Below are 20,853 nucleotides of genomic sequence, written 5' to 3'. Positions count from 1 at the left end.
CAGTATTCAAAAACTGTAAAACTATTTCATCAATACCACTGTTGGATATCTTTTATATGTGACTTACATAAACCAAGGACACACTGATTAATTGGGAAAAGAACATGTAAGCCTAGAGCAGATCTAATGGAATGCACTGTAGCACTGAAATGCACACTGACCACTTCCTGTCGTCCATGCTGAGTGTCAGGTCTTTGACATGGCAGAGCCCAGCCCAGAGCAGGCTGTGACCGTGATGGGTTAAGATGAACATGGACTGTACCACGTGGTGTTTGTGAAAAATTATCCTAAAAAGGTGAAATGGAATCAGGGTTAGTACCTGCTGGTGGGGGCTGCCGCAGTCAAAGATATACGACATTAAACATAAAGTTTAAAATTACCTCCTCATCAGAGTCAACAAGGCTTCCCAGATCAAGTGGTGGGACCCTAAAAGAAATAATCTATGCATCTCATAAAATCTTAAGTGAGTCTGTAATAACAGAAAAATCATTATCAAATACATTATCTGTACAAAGTAACAATTGGGCTAATAGTATGTTGGCTGCCACTGTCTAGTTTTTGACAAATATTCAATAACTTTTCATATTGGTTATTAAATTCGGTCATTATTAATGGAGAATAATAAAATCAAAATATGGTAATAAAATTAAAAGGCACACAAAATTATGACTAAATACATTGTATTCATACAAAGGTGAGAGTAAGGAGGTGCCACAGTGAAGAAGGCATTTGCTGGGCTGCTCGGTCGGTCTTTCGGATGCCCTGAACCCACATAAAAGCCGGGTGGGAGGGGCGGCTGCTTGTCATCAGCATCCTGGAGGATGGGAAGGGATCCTCCAAGGCACAGATGCACACCACACACAGACACAGACACAGGAGAAAAGGACGAAGGCAATGCGTTCTCACATCCATCACTAATGACTTCCCTGCTCTGCTGTTGTGCACCTAGGGCACCTAGGACATCTACCATCCTGCTGAGGTGAGCACATGGCCGGCTAGTAAGATCTCTATCTGAGTCCTGTTACAACTGCGCGCACTTCTTTCCAAACTGTTCCCTTGAGAGCAGCTGGCATTAAGACTGTCGACATGGAAATCAGCAAGCACTGTGAGTAAGGATTTGATTTACGACTTAGTTGGTTGACTTCTGAGACTTAAGCAGGGGAGGGAGAAATATTGATACTGCAAATAAAACTTAAACGAACCATATATGGAGCTGCCAAGTGGTGGAAAGCACAAGAGAATGTTCAGCAATATGATTTTAAGCATTCAAAATTGGTTTCACCTAGAAACCACTCATAATGTTTTACACCAAATAAAAATGTCAATGAACATCCATATTGGAGCTAGTTCATCACTGTGGCCACAGGCTGGTTATAAATATTCAGGGAAAAGCAAACAAAGCCCTCTGTGTGTAGAAATCGGCTAAATAAACTTTGTAATAATTTAAATATTTTGTTAGCTGTGTAAATTTCTTGCTAATGTAATTTACCTAATGAACACTTTGATCGACTTCACATTAATTTTTATAGTGAGCAACTAAAAATGTAATAAACAGTACATTATATATCAATTGTAAAACATATTTTAGCACATAACTGGTACACCCCGAGCTCTTCTCCTTAACACACGCCCCTTGCTAATTCTCCCTACTGTGTGTTCAGTACCCAAACATAACATTTTACTCAAACATAGCTTATGTTTTATGTCTTGCTGCAGGTGTAGTGTCTATCATGTAGCAGCAGATGAAATGATTGGCTTTGCTGATTTTTAGTCCACAGAAAGCAACAGTGTGGTGTGGTTCAGCCTGGCAAATTGCTACTTTTAGTTTCTATGTCAGAGATGTCTTCCAATCTGAACTATATGAAACCTCTATTTTTAAAGTGTTTTATACTTTTCAAATATTTGAAACTATAACATATCAGGCATATTTAAATAAAAAAGAAAACTTTAATAATATAAAAATATATCAATATAAAATATATAAATATAAAATAATATCAATTGAATTCTCATATTCTTCAACATAACAATTTAAAATACAGATATAGTTACTACTGGATACCTTGTACTATGANGATCATAAAATGAAGGATGGCATACATTTCTTTAATATATGCATTTAGAGAAGGNATGTATCCTGATATATACGTGTATCAAAATACCCTACAGAATTCCTTTAGAATACTAAAAGTAGCAATTTGCTAGGCTGGAGTACACCACACTGATACTTTCTGTAGACTAAAAATATGCAAAGTATATACAGTTTTGTGATGTTATGTATTATTTTAATATAAATTTTAATTTTAAAAAGACAAAGTGAATTTTTGANAGAAAGAAAAATGGGAGAATGGCATTAAATAAAATAAGAACAGCAAAATATTATCCACATTCTTACTATCCTATCAGAAAACTTTTAATCCTGCCGCAATAATATTCAGGCTCTCTCTATGCAGTTTTTTCTGCACTTCACAATCAAAACTNTGTACATACATATATACGTGAATATGCATAAATAGAAAGTTTTTTTAACTAATCAAGGTATCATAAGTGTTTGCCTATTCAGCAATAAATATGTGAAGAAATATAGCTTACATAGGTAGGCAGGAATTTTGGATTGCCCATGATCTAGAAGTCCATCCTTGCTTTAATTTAAAAGAAAAGAAAAGATTAANAAAAAGCAGAATCAGTGTACCTTATACATTAAAAGATAGTCATGACTGCATGCAATAAAGAGAATTCTACTTTTTCTCAGTAANCTCCATAGAAAACGTGCCTCCCACGACCTCCTCACTGCTGTTCAGGCACAGAGGAAAGGATGCTAAGGCAGANCATCACCACCTTCACCGCACTCTGGGCTTGGGGAGATGCCTCCCTAAACCATAACCACGGTGGAGCAGGCAGGAAGAGGGACTGGNTGTCTCCTGTTAGACTTATACATGGCAGGTAAGCTGTACCCATGAATCTCAGCAACATGGTTGTTTAAACAAGACCTGAAAAATAACAACAGTGTGAGCTGTGGATGGAGGCCCCGCCCCTACAGGAAGTACTCTCTGCAATTGCTGTCTGCAGAGAGAAAGAGAGAGCTAGAGAAAGAGACAGAGATCCCTATTCTCAAGTCCCTGATACCTTAACCAATCCCAAGTGGTCAGCCCTGAATACATTCACATATGAGCAACACTGAAGGGACTCAGCAGGTTGTANTTGTAAATTATAATATATATGTATATATTTATATAATTATACATAACATTGCTATGTGACCTATCAAAGGTTATATTGTATACTGTATATTTTATTATGTATTAAATGTTATATATTGTATATTACAATTTATAATCTATTATAATAATCAGAGTCAGAGGGACTTTGGGGCATGTGGGAAGAATGGGGGGGGGGAGTGAGTGAGTAGACAATGGTATAAATATAGTACCTATGTATGAAATTCTCTATAAATTTTAAATGAAAAATCACCATAATATACTGGAGAAAGAGGAATTGTTTGTTACTTCATGGACTATAAAATGGTAGTGTCTTGAGGACTGAGAAGGACGTTCCTCACAATGCAAACCCAGGTGCCTGTCCTACATAACTATCCTTAAAAAAAAATATATATATATATATATATATATATATATATATATATATATCTTGCTCTGCAAACATTTTGACTGGATTTAAATCCAGAAATAGCAAGTTGATGATTGCTATATCACCCTTAGCTCTGAGGTTTGAACCTGCAGCTGTTTTGCGTTTCAGGATCCTAAACAGGCAGTGACTAAAGATGTCATTTTTGTTGAAACCTTCTGTTTTGGCCGACATTTTACCACCTTCTCTGCTTTAAACCCCTATGGTTCTCTGTTAAATATTTACCCTTAGTTGTATTTTTAACACTGTTGGAATATGGATCTCACCCGTAGGCCTCGAGCCTCCCTGAGCTAAGTCTTCATGTACTGTTGGGTCTTTAGCACCTAGCATCACACGGAGCAGCTTTTGAGTATAAAATAAATAAAGCAAGGGATCTGGTCATTGAAACTTCATTTTCAGTAAACAGTACACAATTTGGGGAAAGTTTAGCCTGGGATCTTTTAAATCTTTCTTTGTATATAAATTACACTATATCTTATGTGACCACTAACACTACTTTTAGAACATTTAATATATAAAATGCTAATAGGGTAAGCTAATAAAGAGGCAGTTTACAATGATGTACCAATTAAACATAAACAGACTNGAATGTAATATGGGGAATGTTTTCATCTTCCTNTNTATTTTCTTCTTTCTCTCATATTTTCTGTAAATACATGGGTGACATTTAAAAAATAACAACAATAAAGCAATAAGCTTAAAATTAACAGATTAAGTCTAAATCAATGGCAAATATTAAGATAACGACTATGGTCAACTTTGGTGGCCCACACTTACAAAGCTAAGAAGTGCCAATCCTACATATTTGTGTGGGTGAACAGTCATCAGCACAGCAGTAAACAAAGGATGCTTGGAGCAACTGAGGGAATCATTCTGTAAGAGGAAAATTCTGAGGTTTACATACCTGCAGTGAATTCTTTCTTCCAGAAAATAGCCGAGTCTGGCTCCTGGAGGCAGCCACTCCTTTTACCTCTAAATCCATTCGAATGTTTGTGTTTCTCGTGCAGTATGCTATATTATAAAAAGTTGAAAATAAGTGCAAAAATGCTCATTTTTATTGTAGATAATCCACACACAGTACTTTTCCATAGAAAGAAACCATTGCGTTTAATGGTTGTGGCTAGTAATAAATCATCATAGACCTTAATAAACTAAAACCAAGTTTGGGTGGAGCAAATACATCATGCTTTGTGGCAGTCTGCAAAATGTATGCCCTGAAAGGTCCATACCTTAATCTCGAGGCCCTGTGACTGTGTCTCTTTCATGGCAAAAGGGATATTTCAGGTGGCATTAAGTTAAAAATCTGAGAGGGGAAAACTAACCTGTTGGGCTCACTAGATCCACACAGGTCTTTAGAAGAGGGAGGAGGGAAGGATCTGGGTAAGTCAGAGAAGGTGAGAAGATGGGATCCCAAGTCCAAGAGAAACACGGATGCCACCCAGCTGCCACCAAAGATGGGAAAGACAGTGAGCAGTTTCCAGAATGCCCAAGAGACAAGGATGAATGACTCTTCCTCTGGGACCTCCAAAAGGAGCCTATCCTGCTGGCAGCTTGCTTTCCAGACAAATTGTGTGCACTGACCTCCAGGAGTATAGCATAACACAGTTGTGTTATTTTAAGCCATTCTGTCTATGCTAAGGTTTTACAGCATAATTGGGAGGCAGATAATATTCTGCCTGCCTTCTCTGTGCCATGAGCACACTCTTCTTTATATTCAGTTCTCAAGCCATTACAGATTTTTATATTGTCAGGGTAGACTAACTTAACGAGTGGTGGCACATGCCTCTAATACCAGTAGTCTGAAGGCTGAGAGACAGGAGAATCCCTGATTTACAGAGTGAGTTCCAGGACATCCAAGGACACACAGAGAAACCCTGTCTCCAAAACAAAAGAGATAAAACAAACAAACAAAAATTCGACCAATAGTATAATTAGTAATTTTGTATAAATCATAATAATTATGTAATAGTATATATATGTGTGTGTGTGTGTATGTATGTATATAAATTCTGCTTGTTAAATGAAGTCTCTATCTGTCCTCAAAATTTCACGTTTTTATTTTGACTTTTGGAATGTTAAGTGTACACATGAGGTTCTATCTTCAAAGGAAGGAATACTCTACCCGTTTTTTGCCTAGGAGCTTGGCACTGGCGTGAATGTGCTTCCAAGCCAAAGCCTGGTGGCCCTTGTGCTATCTATGTGGCTAGAGACTTTTCTGCCACTGGATCCTCCTCCAGACTCTTACTGTAAATTAATTTTTCTCAGTCAGCCTATTGTGCCCACCCTCGTGGACTTTACAAAGAGCTTCAGCATACCCAGGTCTGATCGGTATTTAGCTTACTTATTATTTAGCTTAGTATTAATTTAGTATCTCAACATTTTCATGTGCTTTGTTGGCAGGGGTGGGGTGGGGGGGTTGGGGGTGGGCATGGAGGGCGGTTAATTTAATCAGCACCAGAATAATTTTCACCAAATTGTGTTGCTCAGCAAGAGCTGTTGCTAGCAGGTAGTTACTTCTGTTGACTAATGTCTTTGATGCCTTTAACCACAGAGTCACGAAGGCTTCATCCCCTCCTTGTCTCTTAACAAGGACCACTTCCAACTCCAGCTATTCACTCCTGGTAAGTGTATCCAGAGCTTTGAATTTGTTCATGCAAAGTCAGAACACACGTGAAAGGAAAGGATGAAGGCATCTGATCAAGTCCATAAACAAGGAAACGATTAATAAATACAGTTCAGTACTTAAATTCGTGAGGGACAGGGACTGAGTCCACCTTGAATCCGTGGTGACAATAGACCCAAGGTCTGAAACTGAACACAAAGTCGTTCCTAATTCAATTTAAATCTTACTTTACAGTACCTGGAGTGCTCCCAAAAGAATCCACTAGCTCCTTTTTCCAGGACTCAGGGCCACACTAGGGAGCAAGGCAAGCTGACTTGACCTAATAGTGTTAGCTCCTTACAACCCAAATCGAAAATAGAAGGACTGGAAGCTGTATAAACCATGGTGATTCCTTCCACCAAGAATTTCCTTCTGAAAGCTTCCCCTTGGCAAGCTCAGGAGCAGGTCCCAGAAAACACAACAGTCTAGACCAGAGTCTCTGGTTGCTAGGCAACTGAAGCTGTTTCACTAGGCCTCCTCACCCTCTCCAACTTCCCCAGTAATAAAAGGGATTTTGACTCCACCTCTGGGCCCAGGATTCTGTACTCCAATCCTTCCACTCCTCTGGCTGCCTCTACTTCCTACAGTCTGGACAAACACCCCTGCACTAGCAGACAAACTCACCTGGAGTCCAAAGGCTTGCGGCTTTCTTTCTTTCTTTCTTTCTTTCTTTCTTTCTTTCTTTCTTTCTTTCTTTCTTTCTTTCTTTCTTTCTTTCTTTCTTTTAATGGTGCAGCCTCCCAGACCAAGAGCTCAAATCTGAGGTGTGATAAACCCTGGCCCAGACTAAAGGAGGGGACTCTTGCACAGCAGGTTTCTTCTGTACTAGGAGACCAGCAAAACCCGGCAAGGATCACAGTGGATCATTCATTTAGTGGAATTCCTTTGAACATTATTTCACAGAGCAACTACCATTATGTCCAGAGTCCAATTTGATATTTGAGGAGAAAACAACCATAAAAATATCCTGAATCCCAGACTATCAACAATTTTCCCACCAAAATCTTACCTATGTTTGCAACATCTTTGGGTCTCAACTACCTTGTCCATAAAGGGACAAGGGTAGCTTGAGAGATTTGTAAAATTCTACACCAATAACAATAAGTGGTATCTTCCCCAATGCAATCTCAGATCTGCAAATATTTTGAGGCTTAAGATTCTAAAATTTTAATATCTTTTGAAAATCAACTTTCTCCAAAACAGGCACATTTTAAACAGTTTCAGATACAAAATTCAAATATATTTTGTGGGTTTTAAAACTGTGAACTCTTTGCAACCCCATAGGAAGAACTACAATATCAACCGACCAGACACTCCCAAAGCTCCCAGGGACGAAACCACTAACCAAGGGATACACATGGAGGGGCACATGGCTCCAGTTGCATATGTAGCAGAAGATGGCCTTGTCAGGCATCAATAGGAGGGGAGCCCCTTGATCCAGTGGTGGCTTGATGATTTAATGTAGGGGAATGCTAGGGCCCTGAGGAAAGAGTGGGTGGGTGGGTCAGTGCAGGAGCACCCTCATAGAGGCAGGAGGAGAGGGTAAGGGATAGGAGGTTTGTGGAGGGGAAATTAAGAAGGGGGGGTAACATTTATAATGTAAATAAATAACCAATTAAAAAAGGGAACTCAGGGGTGGGAATACAGGATTTGACCCCTGACAACTTCAAAAAGTTAATATGATGCACTCAGGAGGTTGAGGCAGGAGACTGCGAAGTCTAAGATCATTCGCAGCTATGTAATAAGTTGAAGGGCAACAGCCTGAGCTACATGAGACCTTGTCACAAAAGAAAGAAAGAAAAAGACATAAAACTTATTAGGATCTGCCTGCTTGCTCCCCTCCCGCAATGCTGGGGTTAGAGGTGAGCATATCTATTATGCCTGGAATTTGATGGGGGTGCTGGGGATTCAAACTCAGGCCCTCATGCTGTAGACTCTCACCCCCTGAACCGCCTGCATCCACTACAACATTTTCCTTTGAAGTTTATGTTTTACTTTCAACATTTATTTGCATAGTCTTCCCTGTATTCAGAATATGCTGAGCACATGAAATCTGCTAATACACCAAAGATTAGAAGTAAGGCACAGAAGCCTGTCTATCGCTGCCTCTTACGTCACAGACAGAACTCAAAATGTTTATTAGGCCTTACAAATAAGAAACAGTTTCCACAGTGAAGAAGGTTAAAACACACGCAGTATAATAATAATAGCATGCGTGTTTCTTTATTTAGTTAACAAACTTTGACTGGAGGCTTAAAGTGCCTGTTTTAGATTTAGAGAAAAATCTGTAAATAAGGGAGTCACCATTGATGTGAAGGGCAGAGCCTGGTGGGCAGGTCCTAGGGAAAAGGACATCAATTTAATTTGCAATTGAGCCAATGAGAAAAACGGGGCCTTCAGGTAGGAACTACAGGAAGATGAGGAAAGGTTTAAGGACCCGGGTGTCAGTCATGGTCAGATTACATAATGAAGAGGCATGGAGATATATACACAGGAATGGGTGTGGTCCTATCTGTCTGGTTGGATGTGTAAGAATGCACATAGCTATATTTATATTGGAGTATGGAGTATAAGAAACTCAGTTTGCCTATGTGTGCAACACCACAGCAGTACACGGAGCAAGCCCCGTCAGATAATAGACCACCAACATGTCCCTTCTAACTCTGTAACGATTCTGTTAGGATGCTTGGATTTGTTCTTGGTTGTGTTCCTGTGTTTCCTCATTCGTTTTTGTTTCATAACTTAATTTGGTAACTAGTTTTATCAAAATAAGTTTTTGATTGCTTTGTTTGTGCGGTAAATTTTCTAGGGAAGAACACAGGGTAAGTATTAATGTGTTTGCCTGAATTAAATGGCACTGTAATAACCTAAATATTAAATTAAACAACCTGAGTATTAAAGATATTCAGCTATAAATACTGAAAAATATCATTAGACGTTACAAGAAACTTGGCGTTTACTAGAGAGTAACTGAAAGATTTAAAGCATTAAACCAAATGAAGTTGACTTACACTTCCTTTTCAATAGAGTGAGCAAGCAACAGACTCTGTGCATAGTCCTAGTCCTTAGAATACGAATGATCTGGAATCTGCTAGTCATCTCACAGGGCACAGATTCTAAATTATCCCAAAGAAAGATTTTCACTAGAAGAAAACTACTCGGCTCTAATTTTCCACATGCCTATAGTATTTTTGCTTTTCTAGGTAGTCAATGAGAAGGGAATTCCTGGATGTTTGACAAGGGCATAATTGAAAAACCACAGGAAGCCACAGAATTCACCAATTGCCATCTTCTAATTCCCATTATCTGGAGGAAGAGACAAAATAAGATGCAGTTCATTTTAAATAAATTTTTTAAAGCTAGGCATGAAAAATAGAGTCTAAGAAACTCATAAGTTATTTGCATTTCTCTCCCTGTAGCCTGACAGGCTCTCAATTCTTGCCTAGCCTGGAATCTGCTATAATGATCAGGCTGGCCTCAAACTCCCACTTACAGAGAGCCACCCGCTCCTGCTTCTGTCCACTGAGTGCAGCGACTAAATCGTCTGCGACAATACATACAACAAACTCTTTTGTTAGCACAGGCCAGCCCCATTGTCAGAACCCTGTAGTGTTTTCACAATCAGTCTTTTCCCAGTCCAAGTATTTTCCACAGTGAGTCTGGTTTGGCTCTTCAGAAAGCTTGTTGGATGCTTCGAACCATGCACCAGAGGGCGCCACAGGCTTTCCTGACAATTTAAGGCTTAGAAGCTCTGAACGCGCCAGGCTTCAGTCTCCATGGCAACACTGACTGCCTTGAACACTTTCCCCAGTCTAATGGGAAGACAGAGCCAGTTTAGAGTGTAATCTCTGTTCTGGCATATTCACTAGAGGTATCCTCCGCATCCTTCCATGGCCCTGAAGAAGAAACTTAATTTTTTATGGACATTAGTTCTGTATTTGATAGCCACTAGATTGCCCAAGGCATTCGCCAATGATCTTCCTCGGGTGCCAAGTATCTTGGATCCAAAATTTATAAATGCATTCCTCAACATCCACAATGAACTGCGACGCAAGGTCCAGCCCCCAGCAGCCGATATGAATCAACTGGTGAGAAAGAAAAGGGATTCTGTTCAGAACAATGAGTTTAAACAGGGGAGAGAGATGAAACATGATTTACCAAGACCAGAATTCATTTTAACTTGTTAGTAGATGCATCCCCCACCCCCCAAGGACTCACCCTTGACTCCTTTTATAACAATGGAATTTCGAAAGTTAATTGCTTTAACCACACGGGCCATTGTGCATGACATATGATAGTCATAGTCTAGCTGGATGGGTAAGATGCAGAGATTTCCCTGATTTGGAAAACGGTACATTGCAGCTCCATCTGTCGTTCTTGAGAAAGGCCAGTTAGGGTAAGACATCGTGGCTTATTTACAAATCATGCTCTAAATGTTTGTACAAAGCAGAGATTATTGGTGAGGCCTGAAGCACTCTTGGCCTGACTGCTAGAGAGCAGAAGCATTGTTTTAATTTTTAACTATCATGTTTGTATGTCTCATATCACTGAGAAGCAATGATATTCCTGGAATTCGCTCCTGTGCTCTAAAGGTGTGTCCTCCTCGTAGGTGTTAATGATCTGTCGAAATCTTTACTACTTAGGGCATAAAAGGCTTGGGAGACACTTTAGAGAACACTTCTCACAAATTGCAGGCTTGAGTGTGACATTACTTTGAGGTGGGAGGCAGCTGCCAAGGTTGAGGACATTGGGCTGGCATCCCTGAGACAAAAAGATTGCAAGAAGTTGAGGCCTTTGATGTTGCAGTGATATGTAAAACTGTCCTATTTTCTTACATTTCTGGAGGTACATTGTCAGTCTTTAGGGGGGCAGGGTTGATGAGGTGGGTGGGGTTGGTGAAGTGGGGATTGGGGAGGCAGGGTTAAGGAGGCAGGTTTGGAGAGGCAGACTTGGGCAGGGCCCCTGGACTTTGCCCTGATCACTTTCTGTGCCATTTTCTTATTGCTTCTTGTTCACTCTGAAGAAGCTCCTGACGTTTGCCTCATGATAGGGCGGGAACATGGTGCCAAGTAACCATGTCCTGACCCCTCTGAAATGGTGTTTCAATGTAACTTCTTCTTCTGTTTCTTTCAGGTATTTGGTTGTAATAAGAAAGCAGCTAAGACAACAAATAACAACAAAAAAATTGCTTTTACTAAAGGGCTCAAATTAACTAAAATTTGTAACCAAATATGTACTATGCAATTGAGTATTTTTTTATTTTCTTTTCAGATTTGGGACGAGAAGCTGGCAAGACTAGCGAAAGCATGGACTAGAGAGTGCAAACTTGCCCATAATCCCTGTACTTCAAAAAAATATGGATGTCTTCTGGACTATGACTTTATTGGAGAAAATATATATTTGGGTGAAGTAGAAACGCAACCAGAAGATGTTGTTAATAATTGGCATAATGAAAATACATATTATAATTTTGTTGATAATACCTGTTCTAAAATATGTGTCAATTATACACAGGTATGTACTTGGCAAGTTATTAATTAGTTCTCTTGTTCACTTTAGTTACAAGACAATCTTTTTATACTTTGTTTTAAATCCATAAAAAAATACCTCCGTCTTATTGGGGATTCCATGTACTGAGTATAGTTTTTCTGATCTTTAACAATGTGACTCTACTGACATTTTTTTACATTACTTTCAAGAAATCTGCTGTGATCTCATTTTCCCCACCTGCTGTTGCTTTTACGACTTGATCGACTTTACACAAAGTATGTCAGGTGCCTTGGTCGTCACATGTTCCTTGTGCTATCGAATCTTGAGCTTCCCCCACACTAAATCTATAGATTAAAATACATTTGGAAAACATGGGTGGCTGTTTCTCACAATAGTTCTCTCCTCCTAGTTGCCTGCTACCAGTACTGGAAGTATATTCAGATCATACCAGTTTGATGTCTCTATTATGTTTATCATATTTTTCTCTCCGCAGTCAATTTGATAACTTTATTACTGTGTCTTTAAACCCATTATAGTTTCTTCTACATGCTAATGCCCCACTAATTTGGTCGTTTCCTTTTTATTCTTTTTGAAATTAAAATAGGATGACATCATATTTTTCCATCCCTCTTCCCTCCAGTCCTTCTATACCCCCCTGCTTTCTGGCTTCAAACTCATGACCTCCATTTCTTTCACTGTTGTAACATATGTGTAGACACTCACCAAAGGTAAAATCTTCCAAGAGGAACTATCAATTCTGAATATCTATGCTCCAAATGCAAGGGCAGCCACAATCATTAAAGATACTTTAGTAAAGCTCAAAGCACACATTGCACCTCACACAATAATAGTTGGAGACTTCAACACCCCGCTCTCATTAATGGACAGATCCTGGAAACAGAAACAAAACAGGGACACAGTGAAACTAACAGAAGTTATGAAACAAATGGATTTAACAGATATCTACCAAACATTTTATCCTAAAACAAAAGGATATACCTTCTTCTCAGTATCTCATGGTACCTTCTCCAGAACTGACCATATAATTGGTCACAAAACAGGCCTCAACAGATAAAAAATATTGAAATTGTCCCATGCATCCTATCAGATCACCACAGACTAAGACTGATGTTCAATAACAACATAATACAAAGCCAACATTCATGTGTTAGCTGAACAATACTCTCCTCAATGGTACTTTGGTCAAGGAAGAAATAAAGAAAGAAATTAAAGACTTTTTAGAGTTTAATGAAAATGAAGCCACAACATACACAAACTTATAGGACACAATGAAAGCAGTTCTAAAAGAAAAACTCATAGCTCTGAGAGTCTCCAAAAAGAAACTGGAGAGAGCATACACTAGCAGCTTGACAGTACACCTAAAAGCTCTAGAACAAAAGGAAACAAATTCACCCAAGAGGAGTACAAAGCAGGAAATAATCAAAATCAGGGCTGAAATCATCCAAGTGGAAACAACAAAAAAAAAACTATTCAATGAATCAACCAAACCAGGAGCTGATTGTTTGAGAAAATCAGCAAGATAGATAAACCCTTAGCCAGACTCACTAGAGGGCACAGGGTCAATATGCTAATTAACTAAATCAGAAATGAAAAGGGAGACATAACAGATCCTAAGGAAATCTGAAAAATCTTCAGATCCTACTACAAAAGCCTATACTCAACAAAAGTGGAAAACCTAGATGAAATGTACAATTTTCTAGACAGATAAAAGGTACCAAAGTTAAATCAGGATCAGGTTAATGACCTAAACAATCCCATATCCCCTAAAGAAATAGAAACAGTCATTAATCGTCTCAAAAAAAAAAAAAATTCCCAGGACCAGATGGGTTTAGTGCAGAGCTCTATCAAATCTCCAAAGAAAACCTAATTCCAATTCTCCTCAAACTATTCGACAAAAAGTTGGTTCTATGAAGCCACAATTACACTGATATCTAAACCACACAAAGACCCAACAAAGAAAGAGAACTTCAAACCAAATTCCCTTATAAGGATCGATGCAAAAATACTCAGTATGTCTCACAAACTGAATCCAAGAACACATCAAAATGACTATCCATCATTATCAAGTAGGCTTCATTCCAGGGATGCAGGGATGGTTCATTATACAGAACTCCATCAAAGTAATCCACTATATAAACAAGGACAAAAGAACAGCTTTGTACTCAATAAAACTGGAAAAACTTTAGATTGTCTCATTAGATGCTGAGAAAGCATGAGACAAAATCCAACACCTATTCATGAAAAAAGTATTGGAAAGATCAAGAATTCAAGGCCCATACCTAAACATGATAAAAGCAATCTACAGCAAACCAGTAGCCAACATCAAACTAATTGGAGAGAAACTTGAAGCAATCCCACTAAAATCAGGGACTAGACGATGCTGCCCATGTTCTCCCTACCTATTCAATATAGCACTTAAAGTCCTAGCCAGAACAATTAGACAACAAAAGATCGAGAGGATACAAATTGGAAAGGAAGAATTCAACATATCACTATTTGCAGATGATATGATAGTATATATAAACGACCTCAAAAATTCCAACAGAGAACTTCTTGAGCTTTGTGCAAGGTGACAAATATGGGTCTATTTTCATTTTTCTACATACAGACAGTTAGACCAGCACCATTCATTGAAGATGCTTCCTTTTTTCCATTGTATATTTTTGGCATCTTTGTCAAAGATGAAGTGTCTGTAAGCATGTGGTTTTATTTCGGGGTCTTCGATTATTTTCCATTGATCAATGTGTCTGTCTCTGTACCAATACCATGCAGTTGTTATCACTATTGCTCTGTAGTAAAGCTTGAGGTCAGGGATGGTGATTCCCCTAGAAGTTCTTTTATTATTAAGAATTGTTTGGATATTCTGGTTTTTTTTTTGTGCCTTTCCAGATGAATTTGAGAATTGCTCTTCCCATGTCTTTGAAGAACTGTGTAGGGATTTTGAAGTGGATTGTATTGAATCTGTAGATTGCTCTTAGTAGGGTGGCCACTTTTACTACATTAATTTTGCTAATCCATGAACATGGGAAATCTCTCCATTTTCTGAATGGACAGATTTTTTTTTGAGAGTTAAAGTTATTTTTATACAGGTCTTTTACTTGTCTGGTTAGAGTTACCCCAAGATATTTTATATTATTCCTATTATGAAGGGAGTTGTTTCTCTAATTTCTTTTCTTACTTGGTTTTTGTTTTTGTTTTTTTGTTTGGTTGTTGTTGTTGTTGTTGTTGGTTTGGTTTGGTTTTTTGAGGCAGGGTTTCTCTGTGTAGCCCTGGCTGTCCTGAAACTCACTCTGTAGGCCAGATTGGCTTCACACTCAGAAATCTGCCTGCCTCTTTCTCCCAAGGGCTGGGATTAAAGGTGTGTACCACCACTGCCCAACTCCCTAATTTCTTTTTCAACCTGTTTATCATATAAAGGAAGGCTACTGATTTATTGGAGTTAATTTCCTATCCTGAAGTTTCTATTGCTGAAGTTGTTTATCAGCTGGAGAAGTTCTCTGGTAAAAATTTTGGGGTTGCTTATGCATACTCTCATATCTGCTTCAAAGGTCTTTGAGTCTGATACCCAAATCACACAAGTACCTAACCAAAAAAGATAACTACAGAAAAATCTCATTTATGATATCAGTGCAGAAATACTCAATAAAATTCTTGCAAACTGAATCTAAGAATTAGATTGGTGATTAGATTAGTGATACCTTTATTTCTTCTTTGCCAATTTGTATCCCCTTGAACTCTTTGTTTTCTTATTGTTCTAACTAGCACTTCGAGTACTATATTGAATAGATAGGGGGAGACTGGGCATCCTTGTCCCCAATTTTAGTGTGGTTACTTCAAGTATGTCTCCATTTAATTTGATATTTGCTGTTGCTTTGCTGTATAATGCTTTTATTATGTTTAGGTATGAGCCTTGAATTCTTGATCCAATACTTTTAACATAAAGGGGTGTTGTATTTTGTCAAATGCTTTTTCTTTATCTAAAGAGATGATTATGTGATATTTTTCTTTGAGTTTGTTTATGCAGTGGATTACATTAATGGATTTTCATATATTGAACCAACCTTGATCTCTGGGATCAATCCTACTTAATCGTGGTGAGTGATGGTTTTGCTGTGTTCTTAGATTCAGTTTGCAAGAATTTTATTGAGTATTTTTGCACTGATATTCATAAGTGAGATTGTTCTGTAGTTATCTTTTTTGGTTAGGTCCTTGTGTGATTTGGGTATCAGACTCAAAGGGAGTGACCTTAGATGAAATGTCCAACAGTAGAGAGAGGGAACTTAGAGAGCTCACCTCCAGCAGGAATACAGAGCATCAAATGAGGGAGGAGGCTGCCATCCCACAGTCAAAACTCTCACCCATAATTGTTCCTGTGTGAAAGAACTACAGGGATGAAAATGGAGTGGAGCCTAAGGAAAAGAAGGTCCAGCAACAACAGGTCTAAAGTGGTGTCCCAAGGCCTGATACTTTCACTGAGGCTATGTAGTGCTCACAAAAAGGGATCTATCATGACTACACTCCGGAAGACCCAACGAGCAGCTGAAAGAGTCAGATGCAGATATTTGCACCCAACCAATGGATAGAAGCAGCTGACCCCTGTTGTTGATTTAGGGAAAGCTAAAAGAAGCTGAGGAGGAGGGCGACCCTGTCAGGACCAGCACTCTCAATTAATCTGGATCCCCAAGAGTTCTCAAACACTGGACCATCAAACAGGTTGCATACATCAACTGATATGAGACCCCCAACACATATACAGCAGAGGACTGCCAGGTCTATGTTCAATCAGAGATGATGCACCTAACCCTCAAGAGACTGGAGGCCATAGGGAGTTTAGAGGTCAGGTAGGGTGGGGACATCCACATGGAAACAGTTGCGTGAGGAAGGGTATGGGATGTGGAAAAGTCAGAGGGTGATGGGGAGGGATACAGTGAGGGGAATAAAATCTGGAGTGTAAAAAATTAAATTAATTAAAAAAATGACTTAGTCTGCTCAAATTTTTCTTAAATTATTTCATTTCCAAGAGGGATAAATAAAATATCCCCTTCTCTTTTCCTTTGGAGCATAGGAAAAAATTACATTCCACCATTGGTGAGAGGGACTTGAGGCATTGCACACATCCTTAGCTCTTTCTTCTGGTTAGTTTTCCGCACAACACTGCTTCTTCTTCTGAAATTAGTTTTCCTTGGACCTCAAATTTTTTTTTTCAAGTTACCATTCCTACCATTGACCATTTAAATAAATGTCACATGCCTATCTTATGACTTGACAAAGTTATGAATACTTTCAAAGCTGCAAACTAAAAGCAGCACTAGCACAATCAATTTGGCAACACTTTTTCTTAAGAAAGAAGTAAATTATTGTTTTAATCCAAATCTGAGCTGGATCTTTCCTGTAGTGTGACCATGGAGAGAATTAAAATGGTTTCTAGGTTATCTAGAAGAACTGGTGATGAGTTTTTTAACAATGTATTATATTTGATTCACTTGTTAAGTTATCCTTTCAGTTTATGATAATTGTTTCCTAATATAAACCATTCAGCTATTATGACAGCAGCCTTAACAAATTATAACTTAATGTGTTAGATGTTAGAAAAAATGCAGTAAACATATATATGTATATAGGTTGTATAATTAAGATTATACATAGTATCATAACTTATTGTTTATATAGATTTTTTAACATATTACTTTTTCAATTTCTTTGCTTATAGGTAGTTTGGGCCAAAACATTTAAAATTGGTTGTGCAGTTTCAAATTGTCCTAATCTCAACAGATATTCAGCTGGGCTATTTGTATGTAATTATTCGCCAACGTAAGTTAATTTCCTTTTTTAAAATGTCCTAAGTTGAAATAACTGCGGTTAACAAATGTTTACAAAGATGGATGTGGTAGAGCACACCTTTCATTCCAGCATTCAGGAGGCAGAGATATTGGAGCTCTGTGAGTTCCAGGACAGCCAATGCTACATAGAGAGACCATGTCTCAAAACAAAACAACAACACAGATGCTTACAAAAGCAGAAGCTTATGTTAGACCCTAAAGGAACTTTGATGTTGTCTCCCTCTGCAAAATTAATTTTAAAGGTGAAAATGGGATGGGCCTAGATATCTGCCTAATTGAGAGGCCTCCTTTTCCCTGAACTCTTTCAACCTAAGGATAGAAATAATGGAAACTATTTCTTAAGTTTGAAAAGTAGAGGCTGGGAAGATAGCTTGGTGAGTAAAATGTTTGTCTTAAAATGCTCCTGATAAAGGTCTAGGGGAGGCTAGTGCTATAGATTGACAGAGGAGTAAACATAAGAGTCTGGGGAGCCTAGCTTGGCTATACAGATACCACAGGGTTTACAGTGTTAACCATCTCCATTCCCAGACCTCTGGGTGGACAGGTCATACATGCCCCGCCCTCCGACTCTCCTCTTAAAGAGACAAAACTCTGTGTTTGATATTCCTGGTTTCCTTAATGCTTATCTGGGAGCCCAAGAATCTCTCTGCCTCCTACAATCCACCTAAAGAGACTTGGGAGGGACACATTAAGCCCAAAGTAAACAGAATTAGTTAAATAAATGAGACAAATAAGATAAGAAAGAGAGAGAGAGAGAGAGAGAGAAAATCAGCAAAAAGTCAAAGGTTTCCCAAACTGCTCTCAGTCGAAGAAGATGAAAGACATCAACAATATTCAGAAATTAGCACAATATGTTTTACATGTATCATCATGANAATAATACAGTCTTGTCCACAAACGTTGCAGCTTGGGTTAAATGGCAAAGTTTCTTAAAAGATACAAATTACAAAGGAAAAAAAACAAAACCAAAACCAAAACAAAACAAAACAAAAAACTAAAGGAAAGCTGTAGAACAATATATCTTAGGACAGACATAAAAACTCTAAACAAAATTTCTCAGCTGAATACACTATAAAAGCCTATTTATCTGGGAAGAAGTTTGCCAGTATAAAAGGCTGATTTAAACAATCTGAAATACTGAATTAATTCANTCCACTGATCACCATGAAAATGAGACTCGCATGACCATCTCAATAGATTCAGAGAAAAACATTCACTCCTGGTTGCTAGAAAGAGGTTCGTTCTCAGCCCTAAACAGGAGGTCTCCATCAAATCCCTCCCCTCAAAAATCAAGGAAGGCCTAGAACAAGAAGGCAGAAAGAGTCTAAGAGCCAGAGGAGGTGGAGGACACCAAGGTAACATGGCTTTCTCAATCAAAATGGGCAAAGTCAAAGCACATGCGACCTCACAGAGATGAGGAGGCATGCTCAGAGCAAGTGCTAGTCTGCACCACTTTGGGTCCTAGAAACAAGTGTCCTTAAGAGAAGTGGACACACACACCCATCCCTAACCCAGGACAAGTGGGTCTGTTTCTTGCAATTTTGATGGGCTTTTTGTCCTATCCTGATGTGTTAGTTTTGTTTGGTTTTATTATATTTAATTTTACTATTTTCCCTTAGAAGCCTGTTTGTTGTCTAATGAGAGCAGAAAGGTTGTGGATTCAGTTGAAAGGGGAGGTGGGAAGGAATTGGGAAGTGTGGAGGAAGGGAAATAAGGAAATAAAGGGAGGGTCAATAAAATAAAGGGGAGGTCAGTAAAATTTGGGGGTAGAGGGTAAGTTCCAGTTCAAAAGAAAAAATTACGGTTCTAAATGGAGTGTATGGACAAGGGAAGCTTATGCTTAAGTGAGAGGGTGTGTTGAAAGAGGAACACACAGAGAAGACATGCATTTGGCTTTTCTTCGAAGTCAGGTGACTGTGTATTTTTCTCCATTGGCTGAGGACCAACCTCACCGTCTCACCTGATTGGCTAGTCTTAAAAGAACTGGTGCATAAGAAATGAAGGAGGAGGAGCAAGGAGTTTAGACCTCCCAGAGGAAAAGGATCCTGACCCCTTGTCCTCAGATCCCTGGAATACAACAGATGCATGCCTTTTTGTAAGAAAGCTTTTACTGCATGTTGGGGAGATTAAAATATTTGCATCAAGGTGGAGGAGATAAAGATTTAAACTTCTTGTTATAAACACAAGTTTTAGACAAAAGACTCATATTTACTGTATCGAATACCTCAATAGGAAAGATGGCTCAGCAGTCAAGGTCTCAGACCACTCTTGCCAAAGACCTGAGTTTGATTCCCAGAACCAACATCTTCTAGAACACTGTTTCTCAACCTTCCTAGATCTTCAACCCTTTAATATAATTACTCATTATGTGATGATGCCCCAACCATAAAATTATCTTGTTGCTACCTCATAACTATTGTCTTTGCTACTGCTAAGAATCAAAATGTGAATATCTGATATACAGGATATCTGACATGTGAGCCCCATCAGATTGTGGGGTCATGACCCACAGGTTAGAGAACCGCTGAGATGGGGGGGGGAGTCCTATATGTCTGGATACCTACACTCACATGTGTAACACACAGACACAAACACACATACACACAAGCAATTATAAAAGACGATTTAGCATATTCAAAATAGAAGGAAATATCTTATCTTATGTTATAAAGGTAAGATATAAAGGGCACCTATAAAAACTAATGGTGAACTTTATAGCTAATATCATAAATATTTTTTTTGTAAAGTACTGCATGGTGACTATGTTGAGTTTTGCATGCTATAGATACACTGTCATATGTAGATCTTTGTTTTTAAGATTTCATTAACCCCTTAGATTGAGCTCATGGACTGGACAAAAGATTCATGAGCCATATTTAACTTGTAGGCCCTATTTTGTTGTGTTCTGGATATAGAAAGACACAAATGTGGTGATTGAAAGCCTGAAAATAAATCCCAGCATGAAGGGGAAACTGAGTCCCACCCTTACACAAAGAACAGCAGGCAACTAAGGACTTCTGGGAGCTAGAGAAACCTTTGTACCCAGGAATGAGTCCCCTAAATGGGTTATCCAATATAAAGTGGTCAGTCCTGAAATCATGAACATATACATACAAGCAATGCCAAATGGGCAGAGCAAAGTTCTCCCTCCTCATCCAACCTGTGTATTGAGAGAGAGTGGGCGGGGGGGGGGGG

The 20,853-nt window shown here is 38.7% G+C and overlaps 2 protein-coding genes across 2 annotated transcripts in view; one reads left to right on the top strand and one right to left on the bottom strand.

The window, feature by feature from the left end:
* LOC110302751 (calcyphosin-2) overlaps positions 1 to 7,021 on the bottom strand; it is a 44,389-nt gene extending 37,368 nt beyond the window's left edge. The window contains exons 1-5 of the mRNA XM_029482979.1: positions 6,932 to 7,021; positions 4,550 to 4,656; positions 2,593 to 2,642; positions 381 to 426; positions 162 to 287 (exon numbers count right to left, since the gene is read on the bottom strand). Of these exons, the coding sequence (XP_029338839.1) occupies positions 162 to 287; positions 381 to 426; positions 2,593 to 2,642; positions 4,550 to 4,627 (300 nt within the window). The 5' untranslated portion in view covers positions 4,628 to 4,656; positions 6,932 to 7,021. The remainder of the gene's footprint in view (positions 1 to 161; positions 288 to 380; positions 427 to 2,592; positions 2,643 to 4,549; positions 4,657 to 6,931) is intronic.
* Positions 7,022 to 10,124: 3,103 nt separating this feature from the next.
* The window catches only part of Glipr1l1 (GLIPR1 like 1), a 13,606-nt gene continuing 2,877 nt past the window's right edge, over positions 10,125 to 20,853 (top strand). Inside the window, exons 1-3 of the mRNA XM_021174691.1 lie at positions 10,125 to 10,395; positions 11,579 to 11,821; positions 17,529 to 17,629. Coding sequence (XP_021030350.1) covers positions 10,198 to 10,395; positions 11,579 to 11,821; positions 17,529 to 17,629 — 542 coding nt within the window. The 5' untranslated portion in view covers positions 10,125 to 10,197. The remainder of the gene's footprint in view (positions 10,396 to 11,578; positions 11,822 to 17,528; positions 17,630 to 20,853) is intronic.

Source organism: Mus caroli, chromosome 10 (assembly GCF_900094665.2).
Source record: "Mus caroli chromosome 10, CAROLI_EIJ_v1.1, whole genome shotgun sequence".
NCBI lineage: Eukaryota > Metazoa > Chordata > Mammalia > Rodentia > Muridae > Mus > Mus caroli.
Note: the sequence above shows the minus strand (reverse complement) of the source record. Positions and strands in the feature narration are given on the sequence as shown.